Source organism: Sceloporus undulatus, chromosome 5 (genome assembly GCF_019175285.1).
Source record: "Sceloporus undulatus isolate JIND9_A2432 ecotype Alabama chromosome 5, SceUnd_v1.1, whole genome shotgun sequence".
Classification (NCBI taxonomy): Eukaryota; Metazoa; Chordata; class Lepidosauria; order Squamata; family Phrynosomatidae; genus Sceloporus; species Sceloporus undulatus.
The window spans coordinates 141,353,862-141,379,648 of NC_056526.1; the positions used below are offsets into that span (position 1 = coordinate 141,353,862).

General features: G+C 38.6%; 1 protein-coding gene across 1 annotated transcript in view; it reads right to left on the reverse strand.

Annotated features, from left to right (window-relative positions):
* Nucleotides 1–3,423: 3,423 nt before the first annotated feature.
* RAPGEF2 (Rap guanine nucleotide exchange factor 2) overlaps nt 3,424–25,787 on the reverse strand; it is a 226,347-nt gene continuing 203,983 nt past the window's right edge. The window contains 11 exon segments of the mRNA XM_042469076.1: nt 3,424–5,372; nt 6,112–6,420; nt 9,312–9,871; nt 10,450–10,675; nt 15,240–15,392; nt 15,686–15,871; nt 18,439–18,662; nt 19,711–19,734; nt 22,460–22,583; nt 22,693–22,904; nt 25,218–25,601. Coding sequence (XP_042325010.1) covers nt 5,347–5,372; nt 6,112–6,420; nt 9,312–9,871; nt 10,450–10,675; nt 15,240–15,392; nt 15,686–15,871; nt 18,439–18,662; nt 19,711–19,734; nt 22,460–22,583; nt 22,693–22,904; nt 25,218–25,601 — 2,428 coding nt within the window. The 3' untranslated portion in view covers nt 3,424–5,346.

Here is a 25,787-nt window from a genome sequence, read left to right on the forward strand (position 1 = left end):
ATGAAGCATACATCTTCTCTTTGGCAGACTACACTGCGAGTATTGATTCAGTTCACCTAACTCCATCTTTTTAAGATACTGGCACACTGCCTTTAAAAAGGGATACTTCACAGCTGAAACAAAGTGACCTTCAACAAATGAACAATCTTTTGAAATCTCTTAGAAGATAAAACCTCAGAAGTGCACGCACATACAGAAACAGAGCATATGTTAACCTTGACAAGTCCCATTAATATTTGCAGTCAAAAATATGCTTTATGTGATACGACATTGCAATATAATTAAATCCTACATGAATAATTAAAATTATTATTATTTAACATATTTCTATGCCATCTTTTAACAGAAACAATCCCTAGGCAATGTATAACATTAAAATGCAATAAAACAACAATTACCCTTCCAATATGAGCATTTAATATTTTAAAATACTAAGCACCATCTTCACAAAGATAAAACTAACTAATTTACAGCCCATGGAAACAATAATGCACACTTGAAAGCTTATGATGATGAAATTTGGAAAATGTCTACTGGACTAGAGTTCAGACTGTGGGTAGGTTATGGGTGAAATCCTTGTGTTTCATCTAGACATTTGGAGGGGAGAATTCTTGTCATTTTCTCTTTCAGGAATTCTCCAAAACCCAAATGAATTGGTTTCTTTTTCCTGGTCATATGGCACAGATTTGTATCCTAGTAATAAAAAATAATGCTTTCTGCTTTGTTCTCTTTTTTTTTAAAAAAGTTAACCTTGTAGGGTTCATTGTTCTGAGAGATTTTGTTAGACTATAATTTGGAACTATACTATCAGTAAAATGTTTTTAATGCTAATTTCAAGCCATTTTGAACTCATAATGTTTGCCAGTTTGGATTTTTTTAAAACGTCTATTGGATCTCATTAATAGACTGATAACACAGAGCCAGTGAAGTATAGTGATCTGAGTTTTGCATTCAGAGTCTAGGAGACTAGGGTTCAAACCTCCAGTCAGCCATGGAAACCCACTGGGTGACATTGGACAAGTCGCACTCCTTCAGCCTAAGAGTGAGGCAATGGCAAATCTCCTCTGAAGAAATCTTGCCAAGAAAACCTTTTGATAGGCTCACCATAATTCAGAGTCAACTTGAAGATACATAACAATAGCTATCAGTACAAACGAGGCAGGTGGCAACAAGTCTTATGGTCTGTTATAGAAAAAAAACATGCTGTGGCCTTTTATTGTTTCTTGGATGCTTAATCTAGTAAGCTTGAGTGATACAACTTTTGATGGATAATATTACTATAGTTTAACCTTTAAGAATCAAATGAAGGACAACACAAGTATGCTGATTAACCATGCAACTCTTCCACATCTCTGCCTTATGGTCCACATTGGAAACTGAATCACTGTAGCAGGGGGCCTGTTTCATTATATAGGTTCTTGTTTTAAACAGTGTTCTAAATCATGCAATAATAATAATACCCTACAGCAGGTATTCTGCTATAACCTTTGTCCTCCAATGCATGGAAGGCTGTGGGTCTAAGCAACAAGGATGTGAGAAGGGTCAACTGCTTCACATGATTCTAACATGCATGGGGGAAACATCTATGGCAGCCTTGAGGCCCTGGGGACTTTCCAGAACTGCCCTTCAGCCTCAGGGCTGCACAAGAAGGATTAGGATTGTATCAGAACTTTTCCTCTCAACAATGTGCTGAGCAGGTGGGCACACAGTGCTCTGTATTTGCCTAATAACACATTCTGTGTTACTCCTTAGACAATTTTAATAAAATTAGTTCCTTTGGAAATGGAACAAAGAATCTCAATAACAGAACTGAGTAGGACATCTTGCTCAACACTTTAGTGTAATTCCACAGACCTACCTGATCCAGATCTTACATGTCAGTGACTATTTCGAGATTTCTAGTTAACAAAGCTGTGACTAGGGGCAGAATAGAATGATGCAGTCAGAGAAATAGTTCTATGACATTGAAGTCAGCCAGTTATATAATATAGGGAAAGGCATAATTGCCATCTGTAAGATCCTTTCCCAGATTTCTTTCAACTGTTCAATGAAAATACCTACTGAGTTTTGAACATACATAGTGAAGACTATCATTAAAAATCGACATATTTTTACACTTAAAAAACCAATGAAACCCTTGAGACTGCAAAAATAAGTAATATGTTTAGACAACACACAGCAATTCTAAAAGCAATATAACCGCTAGCACAAGAGATAGATGCTCTTGTGAGCTGATGTAACATGTAATATGTTGCCACTGAAAAAGTCTGACTGGGATTTAAAAAGCTGCTTAGGTTCAATCAAAGATGATACTTTAAACAACTGGCTTTTATATAAAAAGTGCTTCTGAACCTCTCCTCCATTTGCTATAAAGGTTTGCTATTAATTTTTAAAATGAAGGCCTGGATTAGCCACATGGAACTATTGATTTATATACATTTTATAGCACCACAATACCTGAAGCTTTCTTAGCTAAAACCATAAAATATAACATTATAAAACACGAGAACCTAAAACTGATTCCTTATTTCTTTGATTCCTAGATAATAAATATTTTCTGTGACAATTACTTAGTGATAACTAATCCACACATGAAAATGCATACTTGATACTCAAGCCATCAAATGGCCGAGAAGAGATATGGGACCTAGCTCTTAACTCTAGCTTCAGATCTCTTTGGAAGCACTAAAATTAACTTAGAAACAAACAAAAACATGTTCTAAATTGAAATCAAAGCCCAGTTTTCACAGAAGTGGTAAATCAGTGATAACACTTCAGATTGTAAAGGATGGCTAACACTCTATACATTTTAGACATGTATGCTCCTCTATGCATAGAAAAAGAAGTGTCAGACTGATGGCCAGGCTCAAGCCCTTTCCTCTGTAACCTAGTTTCCTATGTGCAGGTATTTTTTTAAAATCATTTGAAAAGCAGTAAGCCATGTGAATTTCCGCCTGAGGCAAGATGACTCAACACAAGTATATCACTAGTGACAGGTGAATGTAAGCTGCTTTGCAAATCCTCTTGTATTTTAACAAGGAATATAACTTGGCTGAAACCCTCATTCAGACTGAGAGAGCAAGTGAAAACTAGCTCAAGACAGGTAAAAAAAAAAATCTCTGAAGGGTATTTTCCCTTCACGTTCTTCCATGGGAAACAAGATGTTAATAATGTTAATTTATCAACAGTATTTAGTTAAAATTAGCTTAGCTGTCAGTACAGTGGGATTTTACAGTGCTGAACTGTTAGTGACATGTTAGTGTAAAAGTTTTGCCATTGCTGTTAATATTAGGATCTTGACCTATGCACTGACACCAGCAAGGAAAGCTATGTGTGTGGCACTCTCTCTCTCTCTCTCACACACACACACAATGATAAATCCGAGCTTAAACATACATACAGGACAACACAGAACAATACAGAGATCATTAACATTATATTTATTTATATTCCAGCTTCATACAAAACTGGATAGAAGCATAAACATAGTACATTTCTACCATTTTCAACAAAAATATATAACCAGTATGTACAATTATTGTATTAAAAATACAAAAGGGATACAGACTCCACCAATGTCTTTCTAAAAGACATACAGGTACAAGTAGTATCAAAAGTATGAGGAAATCACCAGTTAGTTGTACATTCTGCACTTGACATCACAGAGTGAACTGAGATTAGCAGTCCTATGGTCTACAATTACTTAATGCCTATATAACATTTGTGCAACTTGTGATACAGCTAGGTTTGTTCTGTCTTGCTATATGCACATGAGGTCCATAGCCTATATAATGAAACTGGCAAATGCATATTACATGTAAAATTACAAATGCATAATTGACAATGTGATATATAAGCAAATAGACAAAAAGCCATGATTAGAGGAAAAAGTATAATTAAATAAAGCACTGACATTGTTCAATACAGTGAAAAAACACTGCAATTTGATCTTTAGAAGTTGAAGCTATTTACGTTTATCTACTGATCAATATGATCAGCTGAGTTCAATGAAAAAAATCCAAGACCAGCAGTTCCTCACATCTGTGTTCTACTTGGATTGGCAGCCTTCACTTTTTCCGGAGTCTGTGCAAAACCAACATAAAAATAGAAGGGGTGGGAGTGTCATCCCTCAAGGTTTAATAGCAGCTCTGAACAGGTGATTGCTACCCATTGGCCTTCTCTACACATGCAGTGTTCCATAAAAGCCATCCACAGTTGTGAATGTGTTTGCACTATCAAAGCTGGCTGATCTACACTGATTATTTCTCTTTAAAAGGTTCAACATTTCTCAATACTAAGCCAATAGAAACAAGATTATTGGATCAGTATTAAGAGCTTGCATTAGCAGCAGTTTTCTGAATTGCATTAACTGTAGTGTTATCATTATAATTTATTTGTGACAACATCTATGCAGGGGTGGGGTGAGGTTGGGGTGTGTGTGAAGGAAAATATTTTAAAAGATTTAGTTGCAATTTGTCCTCTGATTGGAGAAAATGTTTTCACTCACCATCCTGTATTCTTCAGGACACAGGAGAGGGATACAAAAGGTTATCTTTCTCAACTGATTACTTGCAGCAAATCCTACCATTTATGAACTGTGCTTCCAGTGAAACACTAAAAATGGAGCTCAAAGGTCAATGAAAGGCTGAATTCCCCCCTACAGATCACATCATCTTTACTTAACCACACAATCGTTCCCCCTGCCCCACAAGAAGTAGTCCAGGCTGGCAAACCATCTTAAAAAGTACAAAATAATACTGTAATTATGAAGGTGTAACTTTTTTCCTTTCTGAACACAACATTTAGAACAGCAACAAAGGCATTGTAAACAAGCAAATAAGCACTGTGTACTTGAAGGATTTCAACACATTTTTTCCTAATAGGTTAAAGGCCAAATGTAGCTTGTCAACTAGTTGATCTCATTATCCCAACGAGGTGAAGTGCTAGGATCATCATTAAATTCTGAGGAAGAATTTTAAAAAATGCTTCCAGGCATCAGGGAGGTGCAGTCAGACTTAATCATTCTGATGAGTTGAACTTGGAATTTGGAATGATACTGTGTGATGTGACAGACAGCGACAGTGGTAGCTGGGAGAACGCTGCACTGTGCATTCAAGCAACACAGTTTGAAAAGTGCCAGGGCAATTTCTTCACAGTATTTCACATGCAAGGGGGAGAAGAGTGAGGGAAGAAGGGAGAGAAGAAGCCCCATGCTGCTTTAAGGCAGGGAAGGAGGCAAACAGGTCCACCATCCTTTAATTAGAGTTCCAAGGCTCCTATACTAGGGGCATCATCTTGTGCTCTCCTTTAAGTTGGCTTGCTCAGGATCCAGAAAGCCCCAGTTCTTTAGACGGCAGAGACTTGCTCATCTTCTGCAAACACAATAGGACAGGAGGGAAATAAATTTCATGGTCTTCAAAACTAAATAGCCTTTTTAATATATATATTCTGCATTCCCATTTTGTTCTCATTGAACAGTGAAATGTATAAATATTTTTATACTCTTCCCTGCCTCCCCTTTACATTAAAAAACTTTGAACTTAAAATGGTGCTTTGACATTTGCACTTTAATGTTATCCAATCAGATTTTTAAAAATCTGTCAATTAACATTTTACTCAGCAAGGCTGTACTTTTTATACATTTATTAGAAATGTTATATATCTCTGAACTTGGTTCCATTAATCATAATCTTAAGAGCTCTAATGTGCTACAGAATAAGAACACACATTATAATATCTAGGCATACAGAACAGTACAATAAACCACCACTTGATTTGAGCCCAAATGAAATGCTTTGAGCATTATGTCTACAGGAGCTCAGTCTGAGAACAAAGCAACACACGATACCAAACAAACACCAAAATGTACTATGTGCTTTGTTAACTGCTGAAAGTACTGTGAAAAACTAGGATGTCTGCCATAAAAACAGCAGTCTTAACAGCTGTTTTTTTATTTAAAAAAATCCCTAAGAAACCATTAGATAACAGCCCAGAAAAAAAATTAAACTCAGGACTGATAACAGTAGCATCTTTCTTGCACCTACATCAACTCTCCTGGATGAAAAAGCACTTTGGAATTTACTTATTTTCAAAATGTGATAACATGTTTACCATCCTCTTCTGTGGAAAACCCTTGAGACTGATAGTGAGCAAGATGTGGGTCTAACTCATTTGGTTTATGCCACTGAGGTTTGTTAACAGGTCTGCCAGATGAATGACCCTGTGTTTGCTGTTGTGAAACTGAAGCTGAAGTCCCAGGGGTTTCGCTTGAACGTGCCACCATTCTAGACCTCTGAAGTGCTATGTTGTAATCTGGTGGTTTTCGAGGTTGATGGGAAACCCCTTCTGTGAAATCAATAGGTATTCCTACATAACCAGGTGGGGTTGGTGGTGGTTCACGATAGCGACCCTCTTTTCGAGCTGCAGTGAAATAGCACACCATTAGCAACAATTTTTTTCACATATTTGTTACAAACATTACAAATACTTGTACTTGAGTGCATTAAATCTTAATAATGGTAGCTCAGATGTGCTGCCAACAGAGGTCAGGTTTCATAACAGTTTGACATTAAAAATAGAACAGGGTAGATACAAATCAGCCAAAAGATAAACACATCTACATCTCTTTGATTTTGATGGGGTGCACAGAGTGTGTTTTAAACTGTTTCATTCAAATAAACAAAATCCAAAAATACTTAGTTGTGGCTGAATTGTGTCATCAGATCCACATTATATAATATACCTAAGAATTAACTGTATATATAATACATAATGTGCACACATCACATATACTCATAGAATCATAGAGTTGGAAGAGACCACAAGGGCCATCCAGTCCAACCCCCTGCCATGCAGGAACTCTCAATCAAAACACCCCCAACAGATGGCTGTCTAGCCTGTTTAAAGACTTCTAAGTAGGAGACCCCACTACACTCTGAGGTAATGCGTTCCACTGTCAAACAGCCCTTACTGTCAGGAAGTTCCATACAGTCAACATACATACATACTTGCAGAGATGCAGAAGATGAAAAAGAGTGAAATAAGCAGAGAAGTCATATAAAACCTGAGTCAATTATAGAAGCCAGCGTGTGATGAGACTAAATTATGCACACAGGCAAGATGACACCTTGAAAAAGAGTCTCAAGCTTATGTTTGGAAGTACCAGTTGATAAGACAACATTGCAGTTGAGACAATATATGACAGTGTTTTCATCTTTTAGCAAAAATGCAAATAGCAATAACCCAGTTTACATCTTGAATTATTTTTAGAGCTACAATTGTTTTATATATAGTACTCTGACCTGAGATACATTCTGACAAGATGCATGTTCTGCCTAATTCTCTCTAATAAAATCAATATAATAAAAATGTATTATTCAGATTACAAAGACCCCCTCCCCAGCATGTAGTGCTGTATTTTGCTTCCACTCTCATGCATGCTCACAAGATAACCTCTCTCTCTCTCTCTGTATATATATATATATATGTGTGTGTGTGTGTGTGTGTGTGTGTGTGTGTGTGTAACTGTTAAATTAAATGGTCAGCAAGGATGAAGTTTTTTAAATCCACAAGCAAAATATTTGAGGTAAATGAAATAGGGACTCAAAGGGAACTTCCCCCTTAAATTGCACATCTGGGGCATGAAGGGAAAATTATGAGTTATAGTTTTTTGTGATTTACTGAAAGTAAATTTCTTTTCATAACTTGTATCATGCTGCAGCAACATATAATGAAGTGGGGGAAGCAGCTGCTGTGGGTTGTCAACAAGGAGTAAAGAGCACATATAAATGAAAAGTCCCAGTGCTCCTCAGTCTTTTTCTTTCCTAAGTTTTAGGTCCACCACACACTGCAGAAATAATCCAGTTTGAGACCGATTTAACTGCCCTGGCTAATTGCTAGGGAGGTCTGGGGACTTTTGTGAGGCATTTAGCCTTCTCTGTCAGAGCTCTGGTGCTACAAGAAACTACAATTCCCAGGATTCCCTAGCACTGAGCCAGGGAAGTTAAAGTGGTCCCAAACTGGATTATTTATGCAGTGTGTTGTGGACCATAGTAAGGCTTGTGGGTCTTCACTTCTTCATCTTTCATAGACCAGCTGCATACTAAACTCTACAAAAACATGCCTAATCATAAAAATAAAAATTTAATATCATTTAAAAATTACTGTATTTTCTGGCGTATAAGGCTACTTTTTAACCCAGGAAAATCTTCTCAAAACTCGGGGGTTGTCTTATACACCGGGTGTCATCTTATAGGGCAGGTGCTGAAACTTCTGAGCTGGACTGGAGAATCTGCAGTCGCCACATGTGTAACTGAAGGGCAGAACAAGGTGCAGGTGTCCAGGATGCCCAGGGTATGGAAAAAAGAGCTGTGTTTGCAATACCGCTCTGATAGTCTTGGAGACAAGGGAGGGCTGGGCAGGCAGGGAGAGCTGACCAATCCAAGCAGGCTTTGTATACAACAAGTTTTCCAGCTAAGTATCTGCATGTCATAAGCATTTGAATTAAAATTACCATATTGAAATCAAATCTGATGTTTTTTAAATTTTTATTTAGTGTGCTTTGGAAGAGGGGTAGTCTTATACAGCGAGTATATCCCAAATTCTATATTTTAACTGGAAATGTTGGGGGTCGTCTTATACACCCAGTCGTCTTATACACCGGAAAATACGGTATGTTCTAAACTTGTTTGCAACAATTTCATTTCTGTAAAAAGATTTAATCTAATCCTTTCATTCTCTAGACTAGCCTTTCTCAACTGGATGCCCTCCAGATGTATTGAACAAGTCCTATCATTTCCAGTGAAGACATACTGATGGGGCTGAGTGGAGTTGAAGTTGCACACGTTGGGAAGGCACAAGGCTGTACTTATCACTAACAGCAGCATTTTCACTTTTTAATACTCAGAGACAAGTCCAAATTTAAATTCACATATTAAAATGTGAAATAAACTTGTTGTAACAAACTGACAAATTACTTCATAAAAATATAGCGTTTGTATTATTACTGACCTACTAGTGGGGGGAATACCCTATACCAGAGTCTGGCATAGTGACTAAAATGTAGGCAATACTAAGGCAACTTCAAGAAACTATTTAACTATCAAAACAGCAACCCTGTAATGGAATCTCTTCAATAACAAGTATTATTTTTCATAGCATAAATTGCTTTTTTTGGAAAAGCAAAACATCAGATAAGACTCTCAAATTGCTCTGTGCTTTGCTTTTAAAAAGAACGATTTTAGGAAAATATTTGAAGAATAAATGCCTATGTATAGCAAATACATACTTTGTGGTAAAAAAGTGAAACTTACCAAGAAGACCCTTTGTATTACTTGTTGAAACAGCTATATGAGCTGGCATGGGAACTGGCTTTGAGTCCTCTGCTGTTATGGACGTTATGCTACTGGTTTCAGCTTCAATTGACACATCCTTCCCACCCTTCCGTTTTATGGTACCTGTATCACCTTCAGAGTCCTCTCCCCAGTAGCCTGTGGAGGATGCCCAGCTTGCTCTGGACTGTGCTTGATCAAGGCCCTCCCTACCTTGACTCTGCCTGCCATACTTTGTGCCATGATCGGAGAACATCATCGGGTCCATGTGGCTGCCTGAGGCCCACAGTCCTGCCCCATCGCCTGAACCATCGAAATGAGCATGTCCAAAAGGAAGAGTTTCCCAACTTCGCTGGTGCTGTATTGTCTGTATGTTGTCATGGGAACCACTTGAGCAAGAAGTCCAGCTACCACGACCACTATCTGCTGCATCAAGTGATGCTCGATCTCCCTGATCCTGTGACAACTCTTCTGTACTGGGAGAAGAAAGCATGGTTGCCCCAGCATACAAGCCTCTGTTCTCTGACAGTGGTGCATAGGAGCTACAAGGAAATAAAAATAATTAAGAAGCACATTACAATGTATAAAAGTACTGGCAACTAGTTTATTAAAGGAACAGTCCTCATTCCCCTCCTCTGTCCCATATTCTCATGAAGAAAGTATGTTGTGATACACACAATATATTGAATACAGGATCTTCCTACATTTCCCATTACCCCATATGCACTGTATCTGGAAGCCCAGTGGTTGCAATAGGCCTTCCTTCATTTTTAATATCCAGATAATATTCTCAAAGTACAGCTATTTTATAAGTAGCTCGACTCCCAATTAGACAGGGCTAAATCATCAATCTAAATTCTATTTTTTTTCTATGTTATACTTTATATTTAAATCTAAATACCAAGAGGACACATCAGTCTTGAAATCACATTGAAGATTATTGTCGTGCTACTTTTCTGGGTCATAAGGAAGGTGTGTTGTGCTTTTCATTAGAAGGCAGAACTGCAGAAGTGATACCAGGCAGCCAAACACAGATCCCTAAAATCTGCTCTCAAGAGAAAACCTAAACCCTTTGAGCAGCCTTTTAATAAACATGATTACGCAGACATTAAATGCCTACCCTAGACTGTACTGATCTGGTTCAATTATGGCTCTTCGGTCAATTCTGCCCACTCCCAGATTAGTTTCCACAATGCTGACAGAGTGCCTCTGTCTCCTTTCATCATGTAGTGACACTGGCATAGAGTCAAATGAAGAATTGCTGACAATGCTAGATCTGGAAGAAATTTCACTGTGACCAGAGTCTGAAAAGTTATCCACTGTGCCACTGGGAGCAAGAGTATAACCTGCAGAAGGAAAAGAATAATATTACTCAATTAGAAAGTTTCCATGATTTGTACAAAAATGAACTATAAATCTCTTATATCTGATTTTACATTTTTATTCCATGAACAAATACAGTATCTCATATACTCTATAATTTGAAATGTTTGTCTTTCTGTCATGCATAATTGATCACAGAGCCATCAAACTTGTATTATTTAATGGGGGTGAAATGAAGACTACAGTAAGATTGCAGTCAACGGCACCAGTCCATCAACCATTCCAGGTACTTTCCAAAAACACTTTCTACTTCTTGTTTTTATGATATGTAAATACACAAGCTTGATCAGATGACACTTGGTATTTACATTTATGAGCTGACATCTTCAAACTTTGTGTATGTATGAGACTGATGAGCAAACTTCAGCCTTTCCCCCAGAAAGTGATTGTTTTTGGTATCTTTTGCAGTGAACAGTGTATAAAGCATATTTAAAAGGCTATAGGTGCTATTATCCAAATATCTGTTACATTAAAATCATTAGCACAATCATTAACAGCAAGCTTGTCAATGCTGGGTAAATTTCCTAGTTTCTAATTATTATTTATGTCAAGGACCATTAAAATATGTAAAGATAAGATTCAATATGAAGTAAAATCATTGTTATGTAACATACCACATGAATTTAATAAAGCAAATATAACAAAGCTAATATAAAATAACAGGTCAGACTAAAGATGACTTTTCATTTAGGGTCTGTGACCTTGTTCTAACTGGTGCAACCAGAAACTTGGGCCTGTTACAGACAGCCAAAATAAAGCTGCTTCGAGTCACAGCGGAGGTATGGTGTTTCAATGATGCATGTGTCCTAAGAGTCCAGGAGCTACACCAAAGCCACGCTCCAGTCCTTAGGGCTGGAACGTGGCTTTGGTGTGACTTCTGGACTCTTAGGACGCATGCATCATTGAATCACCATACCTCCACTGTGACTCGAAGCAGCTTTATTTTGGCTATCTGTAACAGGCCTTGGTTACATTTTCAGGCTGAAATCCTGCTGAGACACTAGCCTAGTGTAAAAATGGTTGGCAAGAGATTGTGCTTTCACAAACATGGTATAAATGTAGTCCCTACTGATAGTCAATAATCTTCCAAGTGCACACAGCCCTCTCACTTTTGGCTTGATGTATGAACAGCTGATTTACCGCTGTGCAATAGATGAAGTGAAGGCCTGGCATCCACTGCAGTCGCACAACTATGGGATCCAGCATAATCATGCTTGTGTATATTTATGGTATAACAAAAGTGTAAGGGATCATGGATATTGTGAGCTTTTGGTTAGTGTCAGTTACCATTAGTACAGAAATATAGAGGACAGTCTGTGGCCCTCCAAATGGGATTGTACTGCAGCTTTCAACAGTGAAACCCCCAACAGTCATCAGCCTTAACTAACACAGCCAATGATGAAGAATGCCCAATATCTGAAAGGATGAAATAAGTGTGTCTGATGTGTATCAATGTGCTAATGATGGGTTATAATGTTATCTTCTGAGCCAAACACCATGTTATACACAATTTCATATAAAGGTAATAAACAGTAGTGTTTTTTTAAGGTAAACAAAGCAAGGAAAGGGGCTTTAGGAGACGATAATTGGAAGTGATGGACTGATGAAAAGACCTAACATGTTTGAAACCTCACAGTGGAGGAGGAGCAGCCAATTTTGAAACCCAAGAACAGTTTGTTCATTAGGATACCAGTGCACATAAGTATAACACTTACTTGGCTCTTCATTACTGCTCAGAATACATCAATGTTTTTAAAAGTAGAAAACAGTTTTCCATGTATTAGGAGAACAGTACATTCTCCTAGTGCTCTTTAACATGTACTAAGAATGTAGTGAACCCTTCCCATCTGCGGAGGCTCAGTTCCACCCATCAAGGATGGGAAAAAACATGGACAGCTGTACTCCATATTATTAGATGGGCAGTGAGGTGTGCATGTCCAAGTAAGAGCATCCATGTGCCACCAATTAATAATATGGTATGTGGTGAGCCACAGACACCCCAATCCACAGATTGTTAGCTCACCAATCTGATGGACACACTGTTTATTATACTTTGGGTAGCTCCTTGAAGTGAACCAAAGTGAGACTTCACTATATGCATCTGAGGAAGTAGACTTTAGTCTACAAAAGCTCACGCTGCCAACTTCTTTCTTTCAGTTAGTCTCAAAGGTGCTACAAGATCTCGCTATATACACAAAGTAAGAACAGTTTCACACAGAGAAGTGCAGTGCATGATAATACCAGGAGAAATAAACTAGAATGTTTGCATTAACAGATGCCTGGGTTTTTGCTACAATTGAGCCAGGAATTATTATTTAAAAGAAACTGCTGAAGAAACCATGGGGCATGGGAAGCTACTGGTCATTCTTGTGCTCCCTCAAAAAATAACTAAGAGGAACCCTATAACAAACTCATAAATGGAAATTTGCACATATTCAAGCCCCATTGGCTTAAATCAGGGGTCGGCAACCCCTGGCCTGCGGGCCTCATCCAGCCTGCGGAGGCGGCAGGACCGGCCCCAGCTCGGTCCTGCCGCCGACTGCCGCAGGCGGTATTGTGGTGGTGGCAGCGGCAAGGAGGGCGGGCCACAGACAGTGCGCCATCACCCACCTGCCGGGGGCTTCCTCTAGCCCTGCGCATGCCTGCAGGGCCGCGCAGAGGGCTAAATAGGAGGAGTTTCTCCTCCTGGGGCTGGCTAGCCAATGGCTGCTGGCAGGGGGCGGGCTGTTGGAGCTCCAGCCTGCCCCCATTGGCCAGCCAGCATCAAGAGGAGGAGCTCCTCCTCTAGTCCTCGGCAGGGCAGGAGGCAGCGGCAGTGCTCCCCATCCCTCCCACCCTGCCCGCGGTTGCCTCACAGCTGCGGACCGGGCGGGAGGGAGGCGGGGGTCCTCCTGCTCCCTCCTGGGCTCCCTGGGGGTTCTCTCCTCCCGCCAAAACTCCCTCCGGAGAAGTGGCGTTTGGCGGAGTCAAGACCCCCCCCGAGGGAGAGCCCAGGGCCTGGCGGGCGGCGTCCTGGGCCCCTCCTCCACAAAACCTCCCTCCAGAGAGCGCGTCTTGCAAGGAGGGGAGCCCGAGAGGCAAGGCCTGCGGCCGCTCTGGGCTCCCTGGGTCTATCCCTCCCAAAACCTCCCTCCAGGAGCGCGGTTTGCCGGAGGCATGAGTAGCCCCGAGGGAGCCCATGCTTGGCAGGCCAGCACTCCCTCGGGCGCCCTAGGAGTTCTAATCTGCCAACCGACCGCAGGAGGGAGAGGTTTGGCGGAGAAAGACCTTACTCCAACAGACCTATCTATCCGGAGGGACTGTTTCTTGTGGAGGGAAGGCCCCTGATGGAGCCCAGGACCTGGTGGGCCAGCACTGGGCTCCATGAGGCCTCTTTCCTGAGGGTCAGGTGCTGGTAAAGAGGGGCAGGCCTTCCAGCCGATGGGCACCCTAGGCGGCTCTTTTTGCCGGCCTTTGACAGGGCATGGGGCCCATCAGGGGCCGGCAAAGAGGGGGAGGCCTCCAGCGCTGGCGGGCCCGCCGGACTTATTTTTGCTCGGAACTATGACGGGGACAATAGGGCACAGTCAGAGGCAGGTAAAGTATGGGGAGGCCTACAGCGCTTTGGCCCGCCCCTGGAGCGGTTTTGGAGGAAGCTCTGCAATGCATGCTGGCTCAGAAAAAGGAGGGGGGAGGGAAGAGATGAACTGGCACTGAGTATAAGAAAAGGTGTATTTGGGGGGTATAATATTCAATGTTGCAAAAACGGAACCAGCACCTCCGGAGGGGTGATATGAATGATGAAAAGAGTCAAACACAGAATGCTGAACACCCTCAGTGTTTGAGGGAAAGCAACCCGGGCAACCGGGCTCAAAAGGTTGCCATACCCCTGGCTTGAAATTGAGAGTGCCAAGACAAGGTGGGGGATCTGTGCGGGCATGAGGTCACCTACCCCCCCCAAAACACCTGCCAGCAGACCCACAAATGACACAGGCCCACAGAGCTTGACAGTCTTGCCTAAAAAAATGGCGAAAGGACTGTTTTTTTTTCTTTCAAAAAAATATTCTAAACTGTCATTATTATTATTATTATTATTATTATTATTATTAACCTTTATTTATAAAGTGCTGTAAATTTACACAGCGCTGTACATACAATCTTATTAATTGGACGGTTCCCTGCCCTCAGGCATCATGAATCCAAACTGCATAAAAGAGCAGTGTATGATATAAAAAAAACCAAATAAAAACAATCATGATACAACAACAAAGGTTGAAGTAACAAAAATAAACTAAAATACAATCATTATCTCTATAACTAAACAGTTCTTTGCACCTAGATATTATTTGATGTTACCTACTTAATTCTCCACAATTTTGAAGAAGGAGAAGAGACTTTTTTGCAAACTTCAATTATGAGAAATAGATAAGCAAAATTATGGTTGACTAGAAATTTGGTATATTTAGAACAACAATCCATAGTCATACTAAACATGACTGTAGAAGATAATATTAAAGAAATGAAAAGCATTTTATGACACTTTTATACCTTTCCTTGGAGAGCTCTGAGGTGAGGTGGGAGGAGAAGATAGCTGTGAAGATGCATTTGAAATAGTGTCCTCAGCTTGCTTCTTATGACGGTCTAAGCTTCCTTCTTCAGAGAGTGAAAGAATTTTCTTCAAAGCTTGTGGGGAATTTATCCCTTCAAGGGAAAAAAAAACACCAAATTTTTATATACAAAGGCTTACATCTACCATAATGTTAAAAGAATGGAAACTGTGTACTGACAGTTTTTCTAGTTATGCAAGTGACAAGTTATGCTTGTGTTTTTTCTTTCCCATTATTCAAGTTTTATTCCTTTATTGTGAAAATAAATACTTTAATATTAACTTCAGCTAATCATTGAAAAATATTTTTTAAAGAATTGTTATTGAAATTTTGTTTAACAATATCAAGTATGTTTTTCTACGTGACAAAACAGCTCACAGCACTTACCAAATGGTGGAAGATCCTTGACTGGTACTTTCTTACGGGAAGGATAAAGTGACACAGCAGGAACCTGCAATGCTTGGTTTGGTTTGTGCTGCTGTTGCTGCTGCACCTTTTGCTGGATCACTGACCTATGTGCAACTGGGGATGTTTCAGGCTTTCCAGATCGCTTGTCCCCAGAAGTTTTGGGTACTTGAGCAAAAAGCAGAATTTATATTATTAGATTATTATCAGCAGTGCCGCAGAAGTCCTTAGATTTACTGAACACTCACAGAGAGAGGTAACCCTGATAGTCTGTTTCAGCAAAAATAATAATTTGACAAAAATAGTTTTATATTAAAGATTAACATATTTGGGGTGGGATAAGATTTTGTTATTTAAACTGAGCCCTCAGCAATACTAACTACACTAATATGGTATCCTAACCAGCAGTGGAGAAGTCATTAATTCATGTTGCACAAAATAATTTTAAAAACCCCATGAAACACAAGGAGAATAAACCAGCTGTATTAAATTTTCCTTCTTATGATGTAATTACAGTTGCCTAACCTGTTCAACGGGTTTGCCATCTGCAGACTGGAGCATCCATAGATGGCTCTGGCCCATTCTCTCCAATAGTGGTGTATGCACACATTTTACCACCATTGGGAAGAATGGAAGTTGAGGTTCTGTTATCCATGGAAGGATTCAGGATGGAATCCCTATGGATACAAAGAAGTGACTATAGTTTGCTAGCCATAAAAAAAGGCTTAATTTAAAAGCTACATTTTTCTTAATAATGTTTATGCATTATATCTTTAACTAATAAAATAAATTATTTATAACATATTTTAGGGCATTTGTGTCCCTTTTCCATTCTACCAATCTACAAACGTGATCACAGAATCACCAAACATGATATGTTATGAAATGCAAGTAAAACAAAGACTGCAGCAAGAGTTTGTATCCAATCTATCAATTATACCTGTTGACTTGTTCCTTTTCCATTTTAAATTTTTCCCTTTTCTTTTCACTTCTGGTTATGTTGATTTGTTTTTAATGTGTATTGTCATAAATAAATAAATAAATAAATAAATAAATAAATAAATGTCTGTTACCCCTCAAACAAATCCTTTAGATTTTGTCTACTATGCACATTAAGGAATTAATTTGGATAGAATATGATAAAGTTAGTTTGATGCCCCAAACATTTTTGTGCATGTTTAAAACCAATAGGCAAGCTTTGGCTGTTTTTGGTTCACTTGGCCATATTTAGTGTGAAAGAAATTTCAAAGGTTGTAGATGATACCATTCAAACATTTGTTTAATTCAAATTGTAATCTAAAATTATCATCAACCTGAGGTATGCTGGATGAATATCCTAGCAATGTATAAATAACATTAAGAGAAGGGTCTCTTCTTAATCACATTGTTCAGTGTTACCAAATTAATTATATCATTACAAAATGAACTGAACTAGTTACTACCAATGTAGTTATTTCATTATACGATGCACACCATAAAACAACAGGTATCCTATGTTAGTGCCAGACCTTAAACCCTCTGGTGAGTAAAGTTATAAATGTATTTAAAATATATTAAGAGCTCATCTATAACAACTCCAGTGTTTCTGATGATTCCTAAGTGTATGTAAGATTGATGCCTTAGTCTCTCTCGATACTAAAATATTTAGGAAAGGATGGACATAATGTTTACCCTGAACAATTGCTCTCCCTTTCCCTTCATGAGGCCTGTCAAGTGTTCAGGAAGTTTTAGGTACTTTTAAGTTTTTAACAAGAACAAAAGTCTTGCCTCCTCTCAATTATTTAAAGGCTACCTATGCAGATTCGTAGGGTGGAAGCTATCATGATGATGACAACCTGTGGCTGAACAGAGCGAAACAAGATGGTTGGCTGTCAAATTTACCCATTTTAAACAGATGAAAGGTATACTGAGCATTTGGCTATATCATATATCTTTCTTTGTATCAAGGAAAACTTCTCATCTGATAACTTGCTTATCAATTAAGAACAATTTGGAGAGATTGGCCATGAACAGGTCATACTGTTCTATACAACTAGAACCCACCCATACCTCATACTGATCTAATCATAAAGCTGTCAAATATGTTTCGGTAAGTTAAAATGAGAACTATGGGGCTATACAGACCGGTACTTTGTGCTGGTCTGTGGGTGGGGTGAGGGCTGAATGTCCGCATGCTCCAACCCTAATTATGCTGCCGAGGTGCCATTTTGGTGTGCATCCTTCTAGACAGAGCATGACATGATGATGCACGTCTGGCGCATGCCCAAATAGTGAAGGGGCATCATCATGGTGTGCCGGCACGTTTGTGATGCTCTTTCCGGGGAGCATGAAGAAGCCGTTTTTCGCAGTTTCTTTTTGCTGCCTCCAGGTACCAGATTGGTGCCACTGCATGTGGTTGCTGTGGCACCAATCCGGGGCAAAAAGGGACAGCTGCATATTGTCCATCTGTATAGCCACACAGTCATTATTTCGGACCAAACTCGCCTACAGTAGTGATCACAATGTGGTGTTCCTATACTTCTTAAGTAAGAAGAAAAGTAAGTTAAATGCCTTCTTGTAGAAGCGCTGCCCCTGAAAGCTTTGTCAAAAGATGTATAATGAATTTAAACCTATGGCTAACACAGTACTTTTTTCTGTACTCAAACAGTACCTAAAGACAAGCATAAGCAAATGCTCTGGTTGCAATTCTATTCTTCTCTATACTGATATACCTAAATGAAAGGAAAAATCCTCACATGTATTGCTGGCTGGTTCACATTGCAGAGAGAGGGCCTGAAGGCTCTCTTCATCCATCTCCAGGTCTAAATTAGAGAGATACTGCTTGACTTTACGAGCCATCTGGGCATCTTCATATAACTTTTTGGCATTGAGGAAGGAACTGCGTCGAACCCGCTTTTTGTGTCCACCTGTTTGTGCAACATCTAATACTGCTGCATTTGTACTGCCTTGACTGAGAGACCTGGAGTGAAAGAAGACAAAACGATTGTGTAACTTCACTCATCACCACATCCTCCAGCAAATTTTGAAACATGCAAAGGTCTGCATGAATGTCAATCTATAGCCAAAGCTTACATGCCTCATTCAAGTAAGTCATACAGCTAAAATAGAGAAAAGGATAAAATCAAGAACACTCTCAAGCTCAGTTGTAATGATATGTATGTTACCATTAACGTATGTCCTTGAGACCTACACTGCAAAAAAATATGAAAAGAATTTATCTCTGAAAAAATGGTAAAGCCTAGTCTGTCCAACAGTCAACTGAGTATCTGAAAGGGAGGAGCATTAATGCTGGCTCATGTAGAACCCAAGTGTTCCCAACCAGCCCTCAAAGAATTTAAAAATCAGCTATTTTCAAAACATGGCAGAAAATGTTCTTTGTATATTTTTGATACCTCTATTAAAATACTAATTCCACTTATAAGATACCAAAAGTCTTTTTTTTTTTATCCTCATCCACCTCCCCCAGATAAACAGGCCTTCTTGTTAACTCTATTATTCAATGAGAAAACAGCATGCAAATCTGAATGTTTTTATGTATGGGAGATATTTTGCTTCTAATTTGTTAACAGCAAAAATGAAGGCTGGTTTGTAGAAAGAAAATTTAGTTAGTTGAGCTGTAAAAAACATTGTAATTAAATCTATAATACAAATAGATTTGGATGGTTCTATTAATTTATGTGACAGATATAAATTTATATCTAATTTTTAGCTGAACCATCATCATGCAATTCCATTTGTTGACTTCTTCTCATGACTGGTTCATACAAGGCAAAGGCTGATAGATCAAACCAAGTAATCTAGTAGCTTGCATTTCTGTAAGGTTTCACAGCTCTTGGATTTATGACTTCAAGCAAAAGCAGAACTGAGATTAAATATGATGCAAGTACAAAAGGGTTAACAAAAGGGAGAAATGCCAGAACATCAGAAAATTAAGGGAAACAAGTAGGATACAATGCAGATATTCAGAAAAGAATGGAGGTCTGCATGTGTTCTCTCCAACCACTTACCCCAGACTCCTCCACTTCTTCTTCCTGCAAGTGAGAACCATGAGTATTGAAGCGTGGGTTTAAGGAAGAGACAGAGAAAGATTATGAGCTCAGAAGGAAAAGATCAGACTTTGGGACAAGCAGTACCAGAATACCCAGAATAGCCTTCTCTCAGTCAGCACAGTATAGGGCACTAAAACATTAGGATTAAAGCTTACAGTATTTCTAAAATTTGGAATGTTCTGCTCTCTGGTCTTCCTATAATATACAATCATTTAAAAAAATTATTCACTCTGTGTCCACTCTCTACATAGCATATCGAATGGAATATTTAATTTTTTAATTGATTTAATGCAAATTGTATTTATAACTATCTTCACTTAGTAAGAATGAAACTAGCAAGGAATTAAATGTTTATTAATTCTGTCCTCTTCCATAAACTTTAAACAACATAAAGTATCCAAGAGATATCCATTCTACTTGTAGCATCTCAGCTAGACAAGGACATTTGACATGTTTCTCTCGCCCCCCCCCCCCCCCGCCCACAAATATATATGGTTTAAGACACAAATAGAGCTTCTGTTCTTAATTTTGTTGCATTTCAAAGTACTTTCAGCACTACAACACCTTCTTATAATCTGTCTTGTTTGTCAGAGAAGAGTGCCCAGCTGTGCAATATTGGTCATAAATGTCATGAGCATCTCAAAGGCTGCATCCACACTGCAGAAATAATCCAGATTGGCACTTTAACTGCCATGGCTTAATGCTTTGGAATTCTGGGATTTATAGTTTTGTGAGACAGTTAACCTTCTCTGTTAAAGAGTTCTGATGTTACAACGAAGTATAAATCCTGTAATTCCATAGCACTCAGCCATTGCAACTGAAGTAGACTCAACCTGAATTATTTCTGCACTGTGAATGAAGTCTAAGCAACACTGCAAAAACTTCTCCACTTCCTTCCTACCTTTCCTGAGGGGTAGACTAGTGGCAAAAGTTTTCCTGGAGAGCTTTCACAATCTTCAGAAGGCAATATCGAACTTAGCGATAGCAACAGCATGTATGTACATTTCTATACCTCTTAACAATGAACTCAGCACTCTCTAAGCATTTTACAATCTGAAAATTAATTTCCCCCAACAAACTGGGGATTTTACCAAGCTACGAAAGGATGGAAGGCTGAGTCAACCCTGGAGTCTTTGGAATCAAACTCACAACCTTGTGGCTGAAGTACTGACATTTAACCACTGCACCATCAGGGCTCCCTTACTTTCCCTATGCCCTTTCTGCTTGGAGCACCAAATATAGTAAGAGGAGTTTTCATGGCCCTTTACAGATGAACATAGAATCATAGAATCATAGAGCTGGAAGAGACCGCAAGGGCCATCCAGTCCAACCCCCTGCCATGCAGGAAATCCAGATCAAAGCATCCCTGACAGATGACCATCCAGCCTCCGTTTGAAGACCTCCAAGGAGGGAGACTCCACTACACTCCGAGGGAGTGTGTTCCACTGTCGAACAGCCCTTACTGTCAGGAAGTTCCTCCTAATGTTGAGGTGGAATCTCTTTTCCTGCAGCTTGCATCCATTGCTCCGGGTCCTAGTCTCTGGAGCAGCAGAAAACAAGCTTGCTCCCTCCTCAATATGACATCCCTTGTTGTTACATTTGCTAGACGGTACCAATACTTCCTCCATGATGAATATATTTATTGTAGTCTCTTATCTTTTATTAACTTAAAACTGAAACATGTGAAGCAATGGTTGTATTCTAGAGACATGTGACTACTATTCACTGGGGTTATAAAAAGTCCTCAGAAACAATTCTCAAACAGCTTTTGAACTTGTGGATATTTTTAAAAACAACATAGTGATAATTGATTTGGGTCAATGCTGAAACCCAAATAAATCTGGGTACAAGAATGTCACATGTGTATACTTTTGGATGGTGTGTAATCGAAACAAAGTTTATGTGTGTAGAACAAGTTGTGTGTTAGCAGTGTATCGGTATGCAGAGATTACACAAATATTTGACAGAAAATCTTATGTAAAATAATACAGTCCACTTATTGAGTCCATGTTAGTTTCTTGTGCCATATGGCTCAATGAAAATGAGAACAGGAAGAACAAGGTCATGGCAAAAATGAAACTGAGGCATATGTGTCTATACATCTAGAAGGACTAGGTTTTGTTTTTTTAAATTATTATTGCAAAAAGCTCATTGGCCATGTCAGCTAGGAGACCCAATGTAAAAATCAAGATGATAAAGGGCAGATAGAACCCTATATACTGACATTGCTGAAAACATTAGGAGGAACTTCCTGACAGTAAGGGCTGTTCGACAGTGGAACACACTCCCTCGAAGTGTAGTGGAGTCTCCTTCCTTAGAGGTCTTCAAACAGAGGCTGGATGGCCATCTGTCGGGAATGCTTTGATTGTGATTTCCTGCATGGCAGGGGGTTGGACTGGATGGCCCTTGTGGTCTCTTCCAACTCTACGATTCTATGATTCTATTTCAGAATGACATATCTGAAAATATTGGACCACTGTTAAATAACATGCAGTCAGCTGTCTGGTGAAATGATGACAACCAATTATTTTTTCTGATTCTACACATACATTTTTTAATGCAAAGTCCTTATCATGTCAACATCAATAACAGATTACAGAGCAAATTATCTGTTACAGAATAAATCAATATCATTTGATTAGGATTATATCATAATTACATTTTATTATGTATTTCGTATGTTTTTCTGTTGGTTAAAACTACTTACCGAGTCCTGAACATTAAAGCAGGATCCATGTTAACAGAAGCCATTCGACCTACATGGCGGATCTCTTTTGCAATCATTCGCAGTTTCTCAAAATTGACTAAACCTTCTACTTTTGAGTCATTTCCTAAATTGGCAAAAGAATTATAGGCAATAACTAGAGTATTCTCTCCTTAACAACAATAATTTAAAAAGAAATAGGGAGGGGGCAAGATTCCAAAATCTTTTGCACTTACCTTCATGAAGAAATGTAAGGTCTTTTTTTATTACAGGGAACAGCGGAATAATTGGAGGCTGTAGGTTTTGGCTATTCAAGATATTGCGGTATTTTGCCATGTTCCTAGATGGATCAAACAAATCTTGGAGATCTTGAAATAATTTTTCATATTTGCTTGGAAGTTTTTCCCAAGTGGTACGCAGTCTTGCAACTGGAGCTAAGTTCAGGCCACTAAAAAATGAATTTAAAGGATTTAAAGATTATTAAAGATGAGTTTAAAAGTGATATAGTATTCATTCAGAACAAAATGTACACACAGCATCCCAAACATGCACTATCACACAGTTTTGTGAAATAAGAACAAAAATACCAGTTGGCTGAAACCTAGGCACTAGTAAATAAAATCTCTGCTGTCCAAAAAAACCAGAAAAAAAGTATCTTAAAACACAGATTTTGTACGAGCTGCATGTTTGAACAGTCTATCTAAACTGAGGAGTGAACAAAAGATTATGGTAGCAGTGACATGGCATTCCTCTCTTACCAAAGAACTCTCAGATATATTACAACATTGCCTTCCAAACAACATTGTGGCAATAGACACTTTTATAAACAAGGGCCATTTTGGGCATAAAGATGTGGCAATGATCATCAGTAAGCATTTGTTACTGCCAGATGAAAGAACTGTAATGAGTGGCACAGTAAAGTCTATTCAGAAACTGCAGCTGTAAAATGCTATGAGTCATTCCCTTAGTATACTAGCAATGGGAGCATGTCATTACCAGAGATTTAGAAGAGACATTGACTAGCTATGCTCATTTAGATGCCGTAGTGATATTGATTATAAAAGCCCTCTATTGTCCAAGTCCTAGATAACTGTCATTCAGTAACAGCCAGTATCTTCAGCTAAAATGGGCAACTAAAATACTTGAATTACGCAATCCTAAAATTAATTGTTTCAGACCATCTAACAAATTATTATACGATTCTTCAACTGCCAGTTCTACCCTTCTGCAGAGATGTCTTAATTCCACTACCCTTCACAACAATTCTCAGAATTTCTTCTTCCATTAAAGGTTTTTGATCAGAGCACTGTCATACATCCCACAAATGCCCGAGACAGTTGACAAATTTGACAAAAACTTGATAAAGCTTCATCATGTGTATGAACACATGTAAATTACAATCATTTAGCCTATTGGACACAAAAGACTGGTGAAAATTGTGAGTGTCAAATACACAGAAAAAGTCAACAGCCACTGCCAGATGGCACCCCAGAATCAAAGTGTTTCGCATGCAGTTTTCTTTCTGTATTGCATTAGTTGGTTTTACTGCATCCTATTGTTATCCATAGTATAAATAAATAAATAAATAAAATAAACAGAAGCACTAAAAACATTGTCAAAAAAGGAAAAGGTGGACACTATCAGAATATTGAACACATGCTCACAATCTGAATGTTTTTTTTATGGGTTCATGTAGGGTATTGGATGATAGGAAGGTCCAGAAGACACAACATATGGTCACTTTGCATCAATTGCTAGATACAAATACCAATCTTTCATAACCAATGTTGTTCAGTATCATGTGAAAACTATCAACAGAACAAAGTACAGTTTGCTTTATAACTGAGGCCTCCAAATACTTCACATGGTTTTATTTGCATTGAAAAATAGAACAAAATATCCATGAGGCTCAGCCAACATTAAGAAATTCATCAAATAAAGTGATAAACTGTTCAAAATCAACCTTTTGCTGTTGTTGAACCACAAATTAAAAGCTGCCTTGCATCTTGTCTCACTTCAGTCAACTATGAGTTTGACTGTCAGCTTCAGCTCTGACACCCAAGAAGTGAAGTTTTCAGTTTCGCTACTAACTGGAATCTTGCACATCAACACAAAGTACTTGGATTAACAAGTAAAATTGAAAGTAACAGTTTAAAACACACATGACTATTCTCAGCTTTTCATACACATACTTTGCAACACAGAAAATAGTATAAACTCTGGGGAAACAAGGGTTAAACAAGTTATTTCTTTTCTCAGTTTACTTTTCCTAACTGGAATAATTGTACAGGTTTATTTTAGCAATAGCAGTAACAAGTACATTTCTATAATGCTTATCAGTGTACTTAAGCACTCCCTAAGCGGTTTACAAAGTGTAAGCTAATTGCCCCCAACCAGCTGGGTACTCATTTTAGCGACCTTGGAAGTCAAGCTTGAGCCCTTTTGTTATTTTAAAGGGTTTTTTCCATATGTTTACCAATAAGACATTGCTAAATGCAGGCTTGCAATAAACATTAATTTAGCTAATTAGAGGAATCTCCCAGCTTTTACAATACCCCATTTAAACAAAAATACTGTCCAAAGCCGCTACTGTGGATTGTTAGACTCATGAAACAGTACTATAACATTATACTATTAAGTCAGAAAAATAAAAACATAAACATAGCATTCTATTCATATTACCTAGTAACTTTTCATTTTATATACTATTCCTTACTAAAACTTATGTTAAATAGTAGGAAAGAATTACAGCCTTGCTTACCTTATTATTGCAAACATGGAGTTGAAGTTTTTGCATTCCCTGCAGTGCAATGCTATCTTAATGAAGTGCTTAATTATCTTCATCCTTTTCAGTTGGTTGGTTTCTCGCAGAATCTCAGATGCTACCCAAAAGGTTTCTTGGTTTATTAATTCTTCAAACTTTTTCAAGTTAGCACAGCTAGATTTAGATTTCAGTTTAAACAAGTCATCTATATACTCTGTAGGTTCAATGTTCCGGAACAGTTCAAAGTTACGCATTGAAAGCTGGGTTGCCACCTCAACAGTACTGAGTTGCAGGAGTGAAATCTGGCTCTCCCTCAGCAATTCCTGAGCATCTTCATCTGAACATAATGTTTCTGTCTCCATATTATTTTTCAGATAATACCTGAAGAAATCAAGTTTCCCAAAAAATAACACATGTTTTTGATAAGTAAATAGCTTACACTGACCTCATGTACCAGATTCTGTAGTAAATATCTTCATTTATAACCTGACATGGGTAATGATGTACTCTTACCCAGTGGCATCATTAGAGTTGATGTCAACTCCGTGCAGTACCCCATGGTGTCAC